We start from the raw sequence: 21,748 nt of genomic DNA, 5'->3' as shown, positions 1-21,748 counted from the left end.
AACATAGTCCCAGGATATCCTCAAAACAGTATCACACAGAGTCCCAGTCCCCTCAACGTCACCGCTTTTTCAGTTACAGGAGATTGATAACATCCAAAGAGAATTAAAGTGAGGGAGGCTGAGTGGAGAGTGGGCGTTTACCTGATGCTTATTATGTTTTATCTAGATAGAGTGGGTGGTAATCTATTATCCCTTCCACTATATATACCGTACACATTGGCGAGCACGCTAGTGAGTGAGAGCGTAGGTGTTTATCCACCTTTTTTTCCTTTTTCTTTCTCAGGCATCTTTACCTTTGAGACTGCCAGTCAGAAGGTCAGTGAGAGCGTAGGTGTGATGGAGGTGAAAGTGCTCAGGACTTCGGGGGCCCGAGGCCTGGTAGCCGTCCCCTACCGAACCGTGGATGCCAGCGCTAGGGCAGGGGAGGACTATGAACTGGCCGCTGGCAAGCTGGAGTTTCAGAATGACGAGACCATGTAAGTACAGACATGGTGTCAGTAACTCTTATTTAACCCGCTTTACCACACAGTTTATGCACACTTGAAATCTGTAAAATGGCAGTCACAGCTTTAATTATAGAAAGATGCTGCAGTTCTCAGTTGACAAATTGCCCAATATCTAAAAAAAAAACAGTATATTTCTTGAATTCATCAGAAAGATGTCAGACACTTTAAGGTGACTGACATATTTTTGGATTGCCAATGACACATTACTCTTTCTGTGTGATTAATTCCCATTCAGAAATGGCTGTTTGGTTTAACTGAGTGTTAAACATGCACTCACACCACAAATAGCTCTATTAGGCTGATAACAGCATAATAATACAACTCTTCAAGGTAGGCTACTCTGCATCTTTCTCACACGCGAACGTCCACACACACACACACACACACACACACACACACACACACACACACACACACACACATGCACACACACACGCACAAAATTGCTCTTGTGTCCTTAGGCACCTGCATTTTTAATATGCTGATGTTAGCAGTGTTAAATTGACCAATACATAAAGCAGTTGGGAATGCAGTTTCCTCAGCGCCTCCTGGGGCCTGTAAAGCAAGTACTCTGTGTTTGAGTGTGTGTGTGTGTGTGTGTGTGTGTGTGTGTGTGTGTGTGTGTGTGTGAGAGTGTGTGTGTGGTTTTGTACCTTTATGAGGACCGATATGAAGAGTGAGGACATTCATGCAAGGTTGATAGGGATAGTCAGTGTATTTATCTCAATGAGTGTCCTCACAAGTATAATGATACACATGTGTGTGTGGTTTTGTGTCTATGGGGGGTGGGGGTGGCAAATGTTGGCAAGGCCATTCAAAAGCTGTTCATCTGTTGCTTGCACCCATAGAGTGCATTTCTAACTCTGTGTGTGTGTGTGTGTGTGTGTGTGTGTGTGTGTGTGTGTGTGTGTGTGTGTGTGTGCGTGTGCGTGTGCGTGCTCTTGAACTTCTATCCTTCTAAGGAGCTATTTTAGTTTTAGGCCTTGAGAGTGAGGACATTTTTGTCTTCGGAGAGCTGTTTGAGCTTTAAGACTTTGGCTTCCAGGTTAAGATTAGAGCTACATGTAGGCTATGGTTAAGGGCTGGGGTTATGCATGTACTGTAGTTGTGACCAAAGCTACGGGCTAGTTAATGCATGATGTCTCACAATTCCTTCCACCTCCATACTTTTTCATGTCTTCTCCCGCTGCCTCCCCTTTCTGTGTGTTTTCTCTCCTCTTTTCATCACTGTGCCTTTGAGCCCCTTGTCAAAAATGTCCCACTAATGCAAACCTGCTTTTATCCGCTGCGCTCGTTTGTGTCTTTCCTCCCGCCACCTCCCCTTTCTCTCTCTTATTCTGGCTTTGCCTCAATAAATTCCTGCTCTTCATTGACCTTGGATTTGCTCTGGATAGCCATTTTCTTTCTTTCTTTCTTTCTTTCTTTCTTTCTTTCTTTCTTTCTCTTGTTTTCGTCTCTGTCAGGCTTTCTTTAACATCTCTCCCCCTTTCTCCCATCCCCCATAATTCTGTCTGGTATATTTTTAGATTTTCTTCCACGCAGGATGAGTTTTGTCGTCTCCGTCATCTCCTCCTCTTTCCTTCCCTCCCTTCTTCACCTTCTCCTCTACCCTCACCTCCCTGTCATCTCATGTCTCTCCTCCTGGGCACCCTCGACTCCTCTTCATTTGCATCTTCCTACCTTCTGCCTTTCACCTTTTCATATATACACAATGTCAGACTTTTCTTCCCCTTTTTTCCTCCCCTTGTTGCCTTCCTCTTTGCCTTATACCTGACACCCTTATCTTGCTCCTCTCTCTCTCTCTCTCTCTCTCTCTCTCTCTCTCTCTTTCTTTCTCAGCTCCTCTTTTCTCTTCGTTCTACCTCCTCCTCCCTTATTTTATCCCTCTCCTCATTCTCTCCATTCATCTATCTCTGTCTAACCCTTTACTCAGAGAAAAGGGACTTAACTGCCAAGGCAATTTAGCTGGATCACAACCCCGACATAACTCACCATCCACACCTCCCTGCGTTCTCTCTTGTTTCTCCTACACCGTCTTCCTTCACGCGGCATAATTGTGTTGTTTACTCCTTTTGGCTATTATCTGCATTTAAGCAACGCCCCACATTAATCTCAGTCAGTTTTCTTGTTTATTCTGTCTGTTGGAATGATGTTTCTGAAAAGTTCGGGAAAAGAGTAAAGTGGTAAAAGTCCGTACATGGATCACGGGAAGTGGGGGATGGAAGAAGAAGGGCTGAGCTAGGTGCTGCTTAAAATTCTTAGGGGAAATCTAAAAGGCATTGGAGCTGAACTGACAAGAGGAGAGGAAATGGAAAAGAAGAATGACGAGAAAGAGAAGGGGGCTTTAGCTCAAATTCATGAGCTCTAAAGAAAATTCCCCTTTCTCTTGCTTCCTATAATCACAGGTCACAGGTCAGGTTTCAGCTGAGTGCTCTCTGGGGCTGACAGGAATTCTTGCTCATTTATATTCCAGCAGGGTGGATGTTTTTTTTTCTCTGAAATGTGTGTTTAAAGGGGCACTCCACCAAATTTACACATGTCATTAAGAGCACTACTCAGCCTGTGAAAACAAGTGCTTAACGTCTTCTGTGGCTCTGAAAGCGTTTTGTCAAGTCAGAGGACATAACTTCTGATGATGTCATAATGATGTCATCAGGGTTATCTCAGCTTGGAGACTACACATTTCTAACAGAAGGCCTGCGTTAAACTGGGGCAATGCTGTTTGAAAGATGTGGGCATTTATCATGGACTACGTAACAGAAGATGCTATCATGTTGAATTATGGGCAATGTAGGACCCAGCGTTTTTGGAGCTTGACCCATACTATTGACTAAAAGGCAGGATATTTCAATCTTTTCTTCTTTGACTTTGACGATTCTTTTTAAAATCTCTTTTGGGTCCTCCAACTTTATGAAAGTGGGACATTCATTTGCTGGAGGACCCACGTTTCAAAGGGTCATTTCAACCAAGAGGCCAACCTGCCATCCAAATCATAGGGAAAATAGTGCAGCAACATAAGTGAGGAAAAGAAATGTAGCGTGCAAATGTCTTGATAGCAGTGGAAATTCATTCCCACAGAGAAAATGTGTTTCCACATGCAATCCTTTACTACTCACAGAGGGAAAAGGGGGTAGATGAAGAAGGATGACTTCATTTCATGACTTAATAATGAACTGAGGACAGAAGTGATGGAGAATGGGAGTGAGAGAGTGAAATAATGATGTTATTATGTAGGTATGTTCTCTCACTTGAGTGGAATTAATTACAGTGGTAAGTCACACACACACACACACACACACACACACACACACACATACATACATTGAATCTATATTTATAGACTATTTTGACTCACATTATGCACATGAAGGAATTTATTAATTCTCTATTTGTTCAGCCCATGAATGCTTCTTGTATTTATCTCTCTCTTGTTCACCAACGGAACCTAAGAGTTTGTCCTGGTTATCTCTCATTCTCTGTCTGCAGCTCTATGTGTCTTGTTCTTTCAGAAGGCATGTGTCAAAGGCAAAGTTAAAAGTGTGTGTGTGTGTGTGTGTGTGTGTGTGTGTGTGTGTGTGTGTGTGTGTGTGTGTCTCTCTCAGCAGGGCCCATTTATTCTTAGCCTTCCTCTGACCTGCAACAGAGCACAGAGTCACAGCCAAGACACAGACAACTGTGTGTTTGTGTACATGACTGTGTGTGGGGTCCTCTCCCCTGGCTGCACATTCTAAATTTCAAACAGGTGTCGCCACCAAACTGTGCCGAAGCCTGTTCAATGACTGTTTTGCCCTTTATAATTATTTGTGTGTGTGTGTGTGTGTGTGTGTGTGTGTGTGTGTGTGTGTGTGTGTGTGTGTGTGTGTCTGTGTGCATGCATTCACTTTACATAGCAAACCACCTCCAACATTTTTTGCTTAGATACAGTTATTTCAGAGTCCTAAAACATTTCAATAAGTCACCTTGCAAATGAAACTTTATTTAACCATTAATATGTTCCTAAAATTTCACTTCAGGATACATTTTCCATACTTTCACACAACATACAATACCATAATTAAACCTTCCCTTTAGTTACCGTTGCTTCGCCTGTCATGCCTATTCTACAAGCTACAAGCTTTTCAGTTTACAATAATAACGGTAGATGGTACCCTCACGGTTCATTGAAACTTTTAAAACGATGGATCCTTGATTTCAGACAAAGATAGACAAGATCAGGTAAAGCTACCTAGCTAATTAAACTAGCTCCATACATTGGTGTGTTAAGATGGCAAATCTTGTATATGGGGTCCAAAATCTGCTCTTGGTGACTACAAACATATTACAGTTTTGTACGATCGCCATGGCACTTTTTTCAATACTTTTAACAACTTTCATAAACTCTTAACACAGTTAGCACAACATCCGTCTGTGTAGGCTATACAATTAACACATTTCTTGTTGCTTTGACACAAAATGCATACAGTTAACACAATTTTTAAATGCTTGAACTTCTTTTACACACAAGCTCCACCAAGACCAAAACAATGGCTCTTCACTGCCAAATTTACAAATGATTTCACACTGTATGTCAGAACAGATAACATGTTCTTAACCTAACTTAAAGGCTAAAGTCAAAGTGAACAGCTGATCATATTGTAAATTGAAACACAAATATATCCCCTGCATTTTATACATGCATTTATTGAGAAACAGCTGATTGAAGCTATGCAAATAGATCAATCACAGCTGATTCCCTTGTAGGAAACACACTCAGGTGTTGAGGTTCTTTCAATCGCATGATCATATGGTAGTACAGTAAAAGAGGACCTATTTGAACAATATACTGTAGATGAACACAGAAAATAAGAAAAATGCCTTCACGAGGGAGAGGAAGAGGAGTACCAGGACAATTCTCTCAAGTCTCTGTCTCCTTTTTTTCATAAACTGCACATTCTATAAAGCTACTCTGAGACGGGGGTCATTCATTTTTTGTATTGAATCTCTGCAGCAAAAGAACCAAAACGGTGGCTGGGTTGGCTCAGTGGGTAGAGCAGGCGCACATATACTTGGAGGTTTATGCCCTGACGCAGTGGTCCAGGTTTCAAATCTGACGTGACGATTTCCTGCATGTCTTCCCCCTCTCTCTCTCCCCTTTCTCAACTAACTGTCCTGTCAAATAAAGGCGGAAAAGCCCAAAAAATAATCCTTAAAAAAAATATGCATGCATTTACTAAACAAAACAAAAATGTAGAGAGGCTTGAAGAGAAACTGCAGTCCAAAACACAATGTATGATCGATACAATATACTATTATCTATTGTATAAGGGCAGACCTGACACATTTAAAATAATGCAGTTTCTGTAATTCCATCTAATGTCAGTGTTTTGTATGACATTGTTCTATGATTGACTAAATGTCCCTGTTGGGAGAGAACATGTGTTAGTGTTTTGGAATAATTATTTGACTTAGACACACGATTGCATTGTTTTGGTAAACACAGTGTATTGTGTTAGTGAATTATTGTATTTTGAAAATCAGTGTTGGAGTTTAGTTTACAATGTGTGATTTTGAGCATGAAATTAACTGTTTTGCCAATTGTGTGTTGTAGGTGTGTTGGTGCGTTAAGAGTTTAGGAAAGTTGTTTGAAAGTATTGAAAAAATGGTCATAGCAATCGTGAAAAACTGTATTGTGCTAAAAGTTGGAGGCTAAAGCTGCTTGAGGACTATCCAATGTGTTTGAAGAATGTAACATCTCAGGTAAAAATTAGCTGGGGTTGCCAGAGTGCATCTTCACTAAATTTAATGAAGAGCAAGAAGAAGCCACTAATGTTATGTAACCTGTAACCCCACAAACTAATGCAGTTAGTTAATTATGTGCTTTTTGGCCTTGGAAGTGATGATTTACTACTGTGGGTAGTAAGCCAGACATGCTACAAGGTTTGCACAAACAGAAAAACACACTGTTTAATCCATTCCTTCCACTTGCTCTTGTGCTTTTAGAAAGGCAAATACTGTAAAAAGTCACCACTAAAGGCAGATTATGTCTCTTAATAGAGACCCATGCACACCACTACAACATGGGAAAATCCAAAGCTTGACAGACCTGCCGAACCTAGGTACGGTTGCTAAGCTATGATTGGACAAGCTCTTTTCTAGTGAGGGTTTGGGTGAATTAATTTGGAGGAAATCTCATCATGCATCACAGACAACAACACATTCAACTGGATACCTTTCCTCCACCCCAAATTGAGACTAAATCTGTTATTGTTGTTTCCAATGTGAATAAGAACCCCCTGAAGTGCACCAGCCGCATTAACAACATTGAGTTATTACAGTAATCCCAGCATCCTGCCATGTTGCGCTATGTGTTAACGAAGCCCAAACACAACTTCTTAGTGTTTTTGACAAAGCTGTCAGATGAGCTGTGATCATTTATTAGCTGCTGGTGAAGAAGTCAGCTTGTAAGTTTTTAAAAACACATTCTCCCTTTGGCAAGATGCTTCTTGGAATTAGGAGAGAGACGGTGCAAATACGAGGAAAGTGAGAATGTGAGTGCCTGTGTTTGTATGTATGTGTGTGTGTGTGTGTGTGTGTGTGTGTGTGTGTGTGTGTGTGTGTGTGTGTGTGTGTGTGTGTTTGAGAGTGGGTGGGTGTTTGTGTGTGTCACAGTGCTTGTAACGTGTTTGTTATTTGCAACCTGTTTCTCCGTCTGTCACCAAAGTAGGGTGACTAACCCAAAGCTGTTCCCAAAATAAAAAATTCTTTGAACTCCAAATCCCCAAGAACTGAACGCTGCATATGTGCGTCTAGTGTGTGTTAGAGTGTGTATCGTTCTGTGCACAAACATACAGATGCATTAGTTGCTCATATACTGTAGCCAGTGTCATATCATCTTTTCCTCTTAGCCCCGAACACACACACACACACACACACACACACACACACACACACACACACACACACACACACACACACACACACACACACAGTAATGCATCTTTAAGCATCAGACAATCAGCTCGTCTGCACATTGTGCCCTTCCTGCTTATCAGATCACTGCTTAATAAACTGTTTATCACCATATTGAGATTAAACTGGTTACAGACAGCAGCTTGGATGTTATTCTTCAATGTCATTTTGTCAAAAAGTCTCAGCATGTGTAGTATGCATCATGGTACAATGAACCAATCATAGAGTAGAAAACATATGTGACGCTAGAAACATCTTATTATAAGGTTGTTTGCATGCTGTTTTGCATGAATCTCACATGTTAAAACTGTCGAGCGGTGGGTTGATATTTGTCACAAACACAGCATGCACTCTGGTTGGTTAGTATGCATACTGCTTCCTGCTGGGGAGATTTATGCAGCAGAGTATTAGAAAATATCCAGCCTAAAACCCTTTATCACGGTTCAAAACCGCCTCTGGGAATTATCTTGCAATTCTGTGGTTTGTAAGTTATATTTCCAAAGATAACTGGACAGACATGATTGCAGCATTTTTAACCATGCTAGCAGCCTGGCTCTAGGGAGGGCAATGTCAGGCAGTCAGTGGGTGGTCCACCACTATGGTCCAAACTGAAATGTCTCAACAACTTTTGGATGAATCACCATGACAATTTGTACAGACATTCATGGTCCCTTTAGGATGAATATTATAAGAATAACAACAGACATTTTCTAGATCATTTCTAACATGTACTGTAGATATTTATAGAAGTTTGATTGCAGAAGTTATGTTTGGTTGACATGTGTATGTGAGTATGTTTGTAATCCTCTTCAAACCCAGACTGTAATATATTATACATGTTGTTGCTATTTCTTAGAGAAATAATAGTCTCTTCTTATTGTTTTTAATTAAAAATAAACATTATTTAAGGTATTATTAATCCATCTGATGTTTCAGTTGTACAATTCAAACATTTGTTTAACTACCTTAAACATCAGTTACACCTTTTCTATCAATCACGTGGAAAATTCCATCATTAAATCTACTCATACTACTAGACTAGTACTACAGTACAGTACAGTACAAACAGGACTATGTGAGCTTCACATAACATTAAACAGGAGGCACGTACTGTATTTACTGTGCATCCCAGGACAGTTTTCACTCCCGGCAGTTGCATTGCATTCTGTTCTCTTTTTTCCTACACCCCCCACATCCCTTTAGGTTCAAATAGCAGCCTAATGGGCAGATAAACACTTACAACTCCCCGCTCCTTTCTCTGCCTTTCTCCATATCCTCTTTTCTCTCCGTTCGACTGTCAGGATTCCGACGTCTCTATAAGGATGAAAGTTTTTTTTTTTTTTTTTTTTCCCCGTTTGTTGCCTTAGCAACTTTTCATCCTCCCATTGTAAGCACAACAACAAGGAGATGATGGAAAAATAGAAAGATAAAGAACAAAAGGGAGAAATTGTGGGACTAGAAAAGGGAGCTGGATTGTTTTTAAATTTGCCATTTTCTTCTAAGGATTTGTTTTTATCCTGTCATGTGTCTGCACTGAAAGTCTAAATAGGATTACTCTGCCCATTTTTCCTCTCCTCCCATTTTCTCTCTCATTGATTTTATGTCTAACATTTATTGTCAGCACTGTGAGCATGTGTGCCTTCATGTGTGAGATACACATCCATCGTTTGTTCCTTAATTAGTAAAGAAATACATCCTTTGGCCAACTGGATTATGAAGATTAAAGAGTCAAATCACATGTCAGCATGGTCATGGTCTGGCTGACGGAGTGAAAGACCGAGGTGAGGAAGAGATAAAGACAGGCTGAATGACAGAGTCAGAGAGCAAAACTGAAGATGAAGGAGAGAGAAGATGAAAAAAATAGAGGCAAGATAGAGAGCACACATGCGTTTATTCTCCCATTTCCTCTTCTTCTGTTTCTCCTCCTTCTCCATGCTTCTTGACTCTTTTTTTCTCCCTCTGCCCTCCCTCTTCCACCCCTGTCTTTCTCTTCATCCTCTCTAATGTCAGTGCAGTCAAAGTTAAGTAGCTTAAGTCAACATCTTTAACAACTTTAGACGCTTTCTCCGTGCGTGTGCATCTGTTTCTCTCCATGTGTGCGAGCCTGTGTGTATTATCTTTCAGCTGTGTATTGAAATCGATGTGGCAGCAGCCGGCTGTTGTTTACCCATTGATGTTTTCCGCCGTACTACAGTAAAACGGCTGACAGTGCCTCACACACACACACACACACACACACACACACACACACACACACACACACACACACACACACACACACACACACACACACACAGCCACAGAGCACCTCTGGCTTTCTCTAAACACAGTGTTAATCCCCGCCTCTGGCTCCTCTCTCTCTCTCTCTCTCTCTCTCTCTCTCTGTGTGTCTTTGTCTTGCAGTGCTGCTGTTAAACAGCAGAGAAATCTCTTGATTTTTGGGTCTACGTAAGATGACAGTAACCTGACAGTTAAGGTTGCTGTTAAGGATTTTACAGTAGTGCTTTAGACAGGTATATAGAAAGGTAGGATGTTGCGTTGAAACAGCTTTGACTTTGAAATGCTAACCCTGCTGCCTCGGTCTGTGTCTGGCTGTCTGCTTTTTTTACCCCTTGTTGTTGTTTCCTCTGTCTCTTTGTTATACAATTTTGCCATTTAGCATCCCTGTCTCTGCTCTGTCTTTCTGTGTCTCTCGTTTTGTACTTCTTAGCCCTGCATCTTCCGCTGTTGTTTTTTTTTATTTCTTTTTTTTAGCATTGCAGTCCCAGCAATTTTCTCTGCCAAGCATACACACACCCTATGGTCAGAGTCCAGTGGCCACACACACACACACACACACACTTACATGCACACACTGACTCTTACCAACGCATGTCTGTGATCAACCCCCTGTGGCCTGCACACACCCTGTAATCACGGCTCAGAGACCCACTGTGAGCTGTGGCAACAGGCATGCCCTTCCATGCCCATGATTAAAGCTTCAACAGGGGGATAGAGACACCCTCTATGCCCCCCTCCTCCACCCTCTCCCTATCTGCCCCGTGCCTCCTGGCTCCACTGGTCCCCATCCTTCCACTCCAAGACCACATTAAAGGCCTCAGTGCTGGATTCACAGACCAACGAGACTGGGGCCGAAGCTCCAGGGTGGGTCAGCTGGGATGTTTCATTTATTTAATTTGACTGCAAGTTTGCCCACAGTTTTTAAACACTTCCTCAGAAGACTGAATTAACCACTTGGAGTATGGACGGCCTCTTATATCTAATTCATCAAATTAATTATAGAGGGTATAAAGAGATTATTCCTACGAACAAACAAGGTCATGTTTGCAATGAGTAGCAGCCTCTGTTTCACACCACTGTTTTTTTTTTTTCTTTTAAAGACTAGGTTTCCCATAACCCCACTACATGAGGGAAGGTTTTATTTTTTTAATTAGTTCTTCACTACTTCTACCATCAGCCATTGAAAGAGGCTGGAAGTTTAAGCTAGATTTGTGCTGGAAGAATAGTGCCACCTTTCTTATTTCTGCCTCAAAGCAACCAGGAGGTACACCATGTAATATGCAGTGCAGAGGCTAACTGTGCAATGTATTCTACACAACTAACAATTCTTAACCTAATTAATTAATCTGCCACGTATTCTTACAATTGATTCATTCATTATTTGGTCTATAAAATGTCAGAAAATGGTGTAACATTCCCATCACAACTTCCTTAAACCCAAGGTTACATCTTCTGCTTGTTTGTTTTGTCCGACCAACAGTACAAAACACACAGATTCCTGGTTAAAAAAAGCAACAAATCCTCACTATTGCGAAGTTGAAGCCAGGATATGTTTGACATGATTTGCTTGAATATTTACTTAGTCAATTAATTTATTATCAAAAGTGTTGCCAAATAATTTTCAGTGATTTGGACTAATTAATAAATTGACAAATGAGTCGATGAATAGATTGTAAGACTCAAATCGTTGCAGCCTACTCTGTTCAAAGAGAAAGAGGAAGCTATCAGGACCATGGATAGCGCTCTGACAGTCAAAGTGCTGAAACGTGAAAACAAGCATCAGAGCCTGAAAGCAGAGGAGCTGTCTGTTTCACTGTGGTGCTGAAATGACCCCTGACTTTAACAAAAGGCATTTTTGGGGGCAATAACCTTGCGAGTGCACTGCTATTTGTTATAAAAGGCTATGGATCATAGTAAAATGAATCTTATAGCACAGAAAGAGAGAGAAGGGAGCTGCAATATTTAACAAAAAACAACACCATGTCCTGAAAACTGCCCAGCTACACACAGAAACGTCTGCATGAACCCTGTCAAATGATGATTTCACAGCACAACAAACAGCCATATTGATATATGATATAACATTTTGCATCAGCATCTATAACACTTTAATCAAAATGCCAAAATGCACTGACTGGCATCACCTCACCCTGGTCCTAGCCTCTGTCATCTCCAGTAGGTGTTCCTACTTGGTTGGGGTCACTTGGGGTGCTGACTGCAACTGAACTGCCTGGTTCTGACTCTGTCTCCGACTGCTAAGGCCTGCAACCAAGAATATGGAAATGAAAGGGTTACCTAATGCTAGGAATAGCGTACCTAGCATCTACTAGGCTATTGGCTAGCGTACTAGTATTATAATAGGCTGGCTATCCACCTGGTAGCGACTCATTTTTAATTGAATGTATTTACAGTATAACTTAAACCCTCCACCGCGCTGTCTGCACTGGCTGTATGTACTCCCCTGGCGTAGCCCAACAGTTTTCAACAAATAGAGGGCAGAGGGCATTGTTTAATCAAATTAGAGCATTGACCTCTGTTTGTGCATGACTGGATACTGCTCTGATGTCAGTGTCAAACTAATGAAGTGAAATGATAATGAATCCTCAGACTGTCTGTTGCTGGCAGGGATTACCAAACTTTTATCCAGTGTACAAAGATTTTACAACAAATAAGAGAAATATTCTGATTGCAAAAAGTGGTGAATGTAGTCCAACCATTTAAAATGTTATCACTCCATTGAATGGGTGTTATCAGTGGTTATTAGCATCATAGATATGGGTTGTAAAGGGCCTGCTACACCAGAAGGCCGTTATCATCTATTCATATGGTAACACCGCATTTAGCATGGTCAGGACCCCTTGGTGTACACTTTTAATGCTTTGGGTGTCCCGTTGTGAATTCCAACTAAACAAACATTACTTGGTTAGGTTTAGGCAACAAAACTACTTGGTTAGGGTTGGTAAGAGTGGTAAGAGCGTGGTCTGGGTTAAATACAAACTTTTGTGGCATTAGTTAAGAGCGTTACATAAGGAACATTACGTAAAAAACACTCAATGATGACATTTTGTTTTACATGTGACACGAACACCGCTTACCAGGGTGAAAGTCCTGTTCGTTTGACCCATCCACCAACCCAACCTACCTACCTAGTTTTGGTCTGCTTATACTAATCCCTATGCTCTTACTAATTTTTTTACAGTGCCGCAGTTGCAAATTAACTTCTGTCCTATTAGATCAGTTATTTAGTTTATCAAACTGCTAATATCAGTCTCATGGTGGATATCGATCCGTAACCGCTTCCATCAGTCTAGTGGAGTCCCACCAGTGACAACCTGCAAACTGTTTTTTGGTCTTAGTCCATAGATTGCAAAACTTGACTCTGACATGATGAATGCACGCTGCTGTGGAAAAGTGATGAGCCAGTTCCTGACTGCACTAGCTTAGAGTAATCTGGTATGATATGCACACACACACACACACACACACACACACACACACACACGGAAACACACACACTCAGTGATGTCAGAGTGATTAAATCACTAATAGCTTGCAGAGGAGATGATGTGACTCACACAAGCTCTTCTTCTTCTCTCCATCTGACTCCATTTAACTCATTGTCTTTTTTTGTCTTTCTGCCCAACCCCCCCCCCCTTTTTCCCTTATTCTCTCCCTCTGTCATCCTTTTGTCTTGCTTTCCTCCTCCAACCCTTTCTCCAATTCTCTTCCACTCCATCCTAATATTCTGCCCTGATCTGCCCCTCTTCCCTCAGCATCCATCTGTCTCTCACTCATCCTTCCTCTCCTTTATTAATCTCTCTTTGCCCTCCACCTCAGCTCTATCTATCTTCGCGCCCTGTTGTCTCTCCACTTTTATTCTTCCCATCGCAGATATCTTCTCTGTCTCCCTCTTCTCTTCATTTTACAGGATGATATATCATGCCTCGCCGTCTTATCGTTCACCCATCCGCTCCTTCTCACCTCTTTTGCTGTTCCTTTTGCTGCATCACTTCTTCTTACCGCTTCATTGTTTGCCCTCCATCTTTTTCACTCTTCACTTTATCATATTCCTCCTTCTTACCTTTAAATCTCTTACCTTCAAATCTTTCATGTGCGCGTTTCTCTGCGTAAATGTTGATAGCAGGTGAAGTTTGAACAATGTGTATTTACAGGGGAAAAAATAGTTATTTTGGTCTATGCTTTTTAAAATGTCATTACAGGCCAGACTTTAAACAAACAAACATGAACACACACCACACACACACACACACACACACACACACACACACACACACACACACACACACACACACATCTCCGCTCTTTTTATAAGCAGTTTTTAGTGTACGCCATGGCTCCCGTTTATTGATGTCTTCAACGTGCCATAAACACAGTGCCAATAAAGCTTATTTTAGAGACGACTTTCGGTTTTAATGGTCAGTTAATACAAATAGAGGAGAGAATAGGAGGTGAAGGGTAAACCAAGAGATAAGCACGCGAAAGAGAGTAAAAACATGAACAAAACAAATGAAAGGAGAGATGCATTGAAAAATGTCCTGCGTTGTGCTCTTGAGAGCGCAGAGATTCATCTAAGTGCATACGGAATGAAGAGACAGAACCAACACAGGGTAAGAGGAGAGGGGGAAGAAAGAGGAGAAAGAAAACCTTGTTTGTTTGAGGTTTGACTGTCGTTCTTTTAACTTTCATGTCTTCTTTTGCAATGGTTTAATGGCACTCAGTTGGAGAATTAGCGCCCCCATTGTTGAGCTGGATATGTCCAACTCCTGCTATTTGCAAAACAATAGTGGATGGAAACACACATTAATTCAGTTTTTTTTTATTGCAGTTTCAATTTACTAGCCACATCTGGCAACCCACACTGTAGCCAGAGACAAAACACAAGCACTATGTTCTTGTGTTAAGGTGCTTTTTCAGAAATGTTCTGTTATAAAGAAACAGCTCCAACATGCTCCTCCTAAAATCACTTCACTTCATTCATTTCTGTTACACAAACAGACAAGACATGTTGATAATTATCATACTAACTACCAAACTGGGAAATGATGTGCTCAATCATGTTAAGTTTTATAATTCAACTGTATTACAGAACCACTAGATGCACATGCATATATAGTAATATTCCTTGTGGCTCATCCACTTTTCTTACTGTAATTTCCCCTGATGACCTCTCACGACCTCCAGGTTATAAACACACTTGTGCAGGTATTGTGAGTGATAGATAAAAGACAGAAAGACAGACAAAGGGGAAACAGGAGGAGAGTGAAGGTGTCAGAGAAAATATGAATGGGTTCAGAGACGGGCAGTAAATGAGAACAAGAGAGAGAGAGAGAGAGAGAGAGAGAGAAATGGGGGGGTGAGACAAAACAACGGTGAGAAAAGAAAAAATAAGACGGAGGGGAAAGGGCAGGTGGAGGTGGGAAGAGAGAGAATGAGGGCAAATGATGGCTAGAGGGATGAAAGTAAAACAAATAGGGCAGGAGGAAGAGAGGAAGGAATAATGGATGAGGAGAACGGCCAACTGTTGGCACCCTGGGTGGAAATGGAGGGAAAGAGGAATAATGAGTGAAGGAGATTGAGGGGATGGAAAGAGAGGACTGGTCATTTTTTCTGTGCCGAGGGGTAGGATTGTGTGGAGTGAGTGTATGTGAGTTAGAGCCTCTGGCAAGCAGCCGCATGCCAACTTGGCTGCCAAGCTGGCATATTATATATATCCCACTGCCTAAAGGCACTCACCTTGAGCCGCTGATGCTAGTCAATCAAACCAAGGTGTCATTACACACATTTAACAGATATGTCTATATTTGTGAGGACAACCGCTGACTAACATTCATTTTCTAACGACGAACCTTTAACTCTTTATCACACAGTGTTCATTAAAAAAGTCACATTTTGTTCAAACCCACTGAACTTTATTTGGAATTCTTGTGTAAATCAAGGCTGGACCACCAGCAAAGTGGGCAACTCCCCCAGGGCCCTAAATGCTCCAGGCTTACTGTGTGTTTACTGGTTTGTGCTAATTTAATTGAATATTTGTTCAAGAATATACACAAAAAAAACAAAAACAGAAACATGTTGGGATGTTTGGTGGCTTTTCCTAGACTACTTCATAGAAACCTAACCCCATTTTGAGATCTTTACTTTGTGCCAAAAATAATATATATATGTGTGTATATATAAAAAGGTACAGAGTAGGATGAACAGAGGTCAACTGAGGCCCAGCAGCTAATGTTTGCCTCCAAAAGTTTCCGAAGATACCAAATACTTCAAGCTAAATTTTGGGGAAATTTGTATGTACTCATGCAGAATTTTACTGTAGGAAATGCAACCATAGAAATGGGTGTTGGGTTTTTTCACTCAAACATCACAAAGTTACTTTAGAGAGTTACAACAAGCTGATAGAGAATCTATATGATACTGTAGAGAGTGGGGAATATGATGAATCTAACAACCTTTTAACTTCCTAAACTAAATTGTATGTACCTCTGAACAACATGGAGGCAAGTGAAACAGATTCTGTCTGTGTGTTATGACATTCTCCATGGCAGCCGCCTGTTTGACCAGAACATAAATATATGATGAGAAGTGTTTAAACATACATGAGAACAGACGAGAGGAAGAGAGAGCGGAGAGGGATAAAAGAACAAGGGACGACAACAGAAGAGGAGGAAGGACTGTTGCCTGTTTCTCAATTATCTCTCTTTGCGTGTTTGTCTTCAACCCTGCTTGTGAAGAATGGATAAGGAGTAGTTAAGATTAAGTCATGTCTGGCTATTTATCTGTATGTTTTTGTCTGTTTCTAATTTTTACTCTTTCCCCTTGTCTATTCTCTCTTCAGCCCTCCTTTTCTCTGAAATTTAGTTTCCCTCCGTGCATTTTACTCGCTTCATCTTTGTCTTTGGTTTTAATCTCCCCATCTGTCCCTGTAGACTCCATCCATCCTTCATTATTTTATGTATTGGCTTGTTTCCTTATTTTGTATTCCCCTATTCTCCAATTTCTATTTTTTTCTTTCTACCAAACCATTCTTTCTCTTCTCATCTTTCTTCATCCATCCATACCCATCTCTCCGTGCATCTCTCCACTGATGTATAATTAATAGCTGCTAAGAGGGTTTGCGGAAGAGTGAGAGCAGAACTGGCAGCCGTAACGTTTAAACATTTTCTGACACACAACAAAAACATCGGGAGAGCAGGGTGGCCATTATGTATCTTGGTCATCACCATGGGAACCACCTAATGACAGCTTTAAACTGCAACGCTGTCAAGCGTCTGGGATTCAGCTTACATACTGCTGACGGCAGGTGGTACAGCTTTTTCTTTTATACCGTCATAAAATGCCAAGAAATTAGTCAAAAGGGTTTAATAAAGTATCAAAAAAAGTCCAATTTGACTGTAAATATTGCCATGTTTTCTAGTTTATAGAAAGATAAAATGCACTGCAGCGGCAACACCAATTAACATTTGGCTTTACATACCAGAAAAGGTGATACAGTAGCTGTGAAAATCTTCATTTTTAGCTCACGTTTCCCAAAGTAACAGCTGCCTGGTTCTTATACCTGAAAGACAAAATTAATCTTGTAAACAAGCTACTTGTCACCGTTCAGGTGAAGATTCCCTGTTTTTTTTTTTATCACATCATGACATTTTCCAGGACTGAACTGTACCCACGCTTCTTTGGAAAGATGCAAAATGGCTGACGACACTAGTTACATAAACTCTTACACAACATCAAAGTGTTGCTCAAACCCCTGACCCATGATGAACGAGCCACATCAAGGAAACTCTCAGCTGATTCACAGATTCATGCACTCGTGTGAGGTCAGGCGGTTCCCTTTAGAGGCAAACTGAGCGCTGTGATTCCTCTGTACCCTTTCATACCGTCAGGCTCGGGTCCTGCTATACTCTTTTTCAAATTGACACAAATTACACGAGGAGGGCAAAGTGCCATGTGGGAATAGCTGTGGGAGTCTGGGTTGATGTCAGGGCTGTCTGTCTGTCTGTCTCATATTATTGAAGTCACAAGCCTTGAATCTTCAGCTAAGCCTTCAATCCCAACCCCCCCATACTGTCAGTGTGAATCACATTCTGTGTATGTAGTTACAAAAGGGGAAAAGGTGTTGATGTGTGCATTGCTGTGAATGTGTTTATGTATGTTAACAGTTGATTTATGCGTATGTACAAATTAAGAGGCTGTTCAAAATGTTTGCATATTCCCTTTAAATTTTAATGATCACACACACTCCCTGTTTCATTTTATCTTTGCTTCCTCTTAAAAACTGTAAAGTGCGGCCTTGTCCTCTAGAGATCCTCCCCAAGTAACACATCACACACATGGCAGAGAGAGAGAGAGAATTAGGATATTCAAAGCAGCACTTTCTACTTTCCTGCTCAAAAAACAAGCACATCAGAAGAATATATAGTTATCCAAATATGGCACTAGAAATAACACAACTATCTGCAGTTATCTCAGATTTTTATTTGCCACTCTGCCCCAGGAACAGTAACGGCCTTCTGCGGCATCATTACCGTGGTACCAGTCCAAAGTCAACCACCAAGTCCATTTATACATTTTAATTCTAACTGTCGGGAGTTGTGTGATCCAGCATCCTTCAGCAGAAGCACTTCACAGAACAAGAATTCCTTAATGATTTATCTAACTATGACTGGGAAAAAATGAATATCAGTACAGATGTTGAAAGTGCCTGGAACCTCTTTTATGAAGGGTTTACCAATATAATTAATAAGTATGCTCCACTAAAGAAGTACAGAGTCAAAGGCCGAAACAATGCTTGGTTTTCACCTGATTTAGCAAATATCCTTCGTGAGCGCAATGTGGCGTGGGCAAAGGCCAGAAAATCGAATCAGAACTCTGACTGGCTGGTCTTCAGACAGCTGCGCAATACATGTACTGTCAAAATTAGAAAAGACCATTTTCTTTCTCAAACCACTCATAATCTGAATAGTCCATCAACATTTTGGAAAACTATCAAATCATTATCAGAAAACAGTAAAGGCCAGGAGCTTCCCTCAAGCATTGTGATGGACTCTCTAAAAGTTACCAACAAGGCCAAAATGCTTGATTGTTTCAATGAACATTTTATAGCCTCAGGATTTTTATTTGAGTCATTCAGTCCTCAACATGAGTGTTCCTCTACAGTTGAGACTGTTGGTCTGGATCCTTCTAGTCAGTCTTTTAGTTTCAGTCCTATCACAGATGTAAATAAAGCCCTCAAGCATTTGGACACAACAAAATCTGCAGGCCCTGATAAACTGGAACCCTACTTTTTAAAGCTAGCAGGAAATGTTATTGCCATGCCCTTAACTAATATTTTTAATCTGTGTTTGAATACAAATGTCATTCCTCCTATCTGGAAATCAGCCTTTGTGGTTCCCCTGCTAAAAGGTGGTGTCCCTACCATCTTAAATAACTACAGACCAATCTCTAAACTGTCTGTCCTGGTCAAGGTTCTTGAATCCCTTATCAGTGATCAGTTAAAGAACTTTCAGTGTCAGTTGTTCTATGTTTTTTTTGGTGTTTTTGCGTATTTTGTGTTTGTATGTACTGTATGTGTGGTTGTACTGCTGCCTGTCTTGGCCAGGACACTCTTGAAAAAAGAGATTTTTAATCTCAATGAGTCTCTTCCTGGTTAAATAAAGGTAAAATAAAAAAAATAAAAAAAATCCATTAGCATTTCTAATGCAGCACTTAGGAATATAAGAATTTAAGAAATACATTTTATCTAATTCAAATCAGCTGATTTTGTAATTTCAAATGTGTGCGCGCAACTTTACCCAGTGCGCCTGCTTTTATCTTCTGTCAGTATTGTAGATCTGAATGTATGCAGTGTATTGTTTTTTATGTATCATGGCTCAATGGCTGCTTTGTTTTGTACACCTTTACGTCATTATTGTGTGAGAATTTGGGACTGGTCCGTGCAGTGGTAGCTACTGGAGCGCACTTCCTACTGTACCAGCGCATTCATTCAGCACAGAAATCTCTCGCTCATCATTTCTGCCGTGCATTAAAGCTGAGTATCCCTTCTGTCCATCAGCATGCAGTGAAGACTTTACTGCCCTTACTGATCACACCCATTTGCGTTTGTACTCTGATGCAAGTGTGTCGATTTTGCGCTTCCCTGCTGCTACTCTACATGTGTATATGTACTGTAGCTCTTTCTGTCCTAAGTTGCGTATACTACGGTACTTTCAACTCAATGGGAGAAGTAGTAGTAGTGTTGACATGTTTTCTCAGCTTAGTCCAACCTTCACACTCACAGCCTGTCTTTCTTTCCTCCTTCGTCTTTATAGTCCTCTTCCTTTCCTGTAGTACCTTTCCACATCTCCCTCTATTTCTCTCTCCCCTTACTCCTACCTTTTAGCCCATTACTCCTGTTGTGGTGCATGCCACTTTTCTTTCCTTCTCTTCTTCCTCCCCCTTCTGTTTTTTGTATCTCAGCCTCTTATTTTCTACTCTTCATTTTTTTTACTTCTTCCGGCAATCTTTTTCTTAATCTCTCCTTCTCATTCTCTTCCATCCTCTCGTCCATCCCTTTTTCCTCTTCTGCTCCCAGCGGAAAACAGTACAGTAGCTGCTCTAGATTACGGTACATCATGCAGATTTGTGTGTGTGTGTGTGTGTGTGTGTGTGTGTGGTGATGTACAGTATGCATAATGTGATTCGTGGTCATAGCTTAATCCCACACAATGTAATGCAGATAGGGAAGGCATTAGTGTGCCTGTCATCATTGACTTAAACATGTACAGTACAGTATATAATGAGGTGTATAAGCGACTGTGATTTGTGTGTATACTGAATGTGCGTGTGTGGGGGGTGCTATTCCACTTCATATCTTCATGGTTTCCATGCCAACCATATATTCTCCATACCGCCCGCGTGTGTGTGTGTTTCCGATTCCTTTCCGAAACAGAATTCCATCCTCCCTCTCCTACAGTATCTCTCGTTCTTCTAACCCTTCTTCCTCTCCTTCCTGGATGCCAGCAGATACAGTACTACAGGTTGGGCTGAGAAAATGGAAGCTCTCTCATGTCTTTATGGATTTGAGTTCAGATATCCGCTACAGGGGGGGGATTGAAACTGGATTTACGTTTTTTTCCATCAAGGTGTTCAGGCTGTTCCACCAAACAGTTGATGCCTGCAGCAATGGGATTGTAGTTTACAGATTAAATAGAGTATAGTTTAGGGATCACAATCACACTCATCTTGTAAATTCTGGATTTGAAGTACACCATTCTCAAAATATCCATCTAACTTTAACGTTGCTCCATGTCCCTGCATACTCTGTCATTTTGTAACAGCATCTAATTAAAGTTAATAACCTAAGTGTACCCTGAAGTAGCATCTGTAGCAGCAGCTTGTAGTGGAGAGCTCACAAATCTCTGGCAATAAAACCTCTTCTTATGATACCCATTTGGTGGATATACCCAACTGACCCTCTGTTTTATTCAGAGGGGAAACCTCCATATTTTCTTTGTCTACCGGTGTCTCTTTTCCCCTCTAATTTTATATTCTGGTCTCGCCCCTTCCTCATTTTCCACATCTTGTTTTCTTGTCTTCCTTCTTTTACATTTTCTCTATCACATTGCTGACAGAGAAAAGCTTCATATTTTCCTCTGCCCCTCTCCTCAAACCTCAACTCATGCACCTATCCGTCTCTGTTATCTCACACACACACACACACACACACACACACACACACACACACACACACACACACACACACACACACACACACCAGAGAAACCAACTTTATTACTCAGCACAGCTGGAGACCACTTAGCACAAGTGTGTATGTGGGAGAGACAGAGTGTGTGTTTTGTGTTGTTTCTCATTATGCGTTCCATGATATCATTAAGAGAGGTAATATCTCTCCCCTTAAGAGCTTTTTTATCTCTCTGGCTCTCTGTTGGCCTCCCTCACATTGTTTTGTTTGCATTGCAACCACTCAGATGAGAGTCGAACAAAGGTTTTCTTTT

General features: G+C 41.0%; 1 protein-coding gene across 1 annotated transcript in view; it reads left to right on the top strand.

Annotated features, from left to right (window-relative positions):
* The window catches only part of slc8a4b (solute carrier family 8 member 4b), a 92,488-nt gene that overhangs the window by 54,811 nt on the left and 15,929 nt on the right, over positions 1–21,748 (top strand). The window contains exon 11 of the mRNA XM_078276285.1: positions 284–476. Within this exon, the coding sequence (XP_078132411.1) occupies positions 284–476 (193 nt within the window). The remainder of the gene's footprint in view (positions 1–283; positions 477–21,748) is intronic.

The sequence above is a fragment of the Sander vitreus genome, chromosome 19 (genome assembly GCF_031162955.1).
Source record: "Sander vitreus isolate 19-12246 chromosome 19, sanVit1, whole genome shotgun sequence".
NCBI lineage: Eukaryota > Metazoa > Chordata > Actinopteri > Perciformes > Percidae > Sander > Sander vitreus.
Note: the sequence above shows the minus strand (reverse complement) of the source record. Positions and strands in the feature narration are given on the sequence as shown.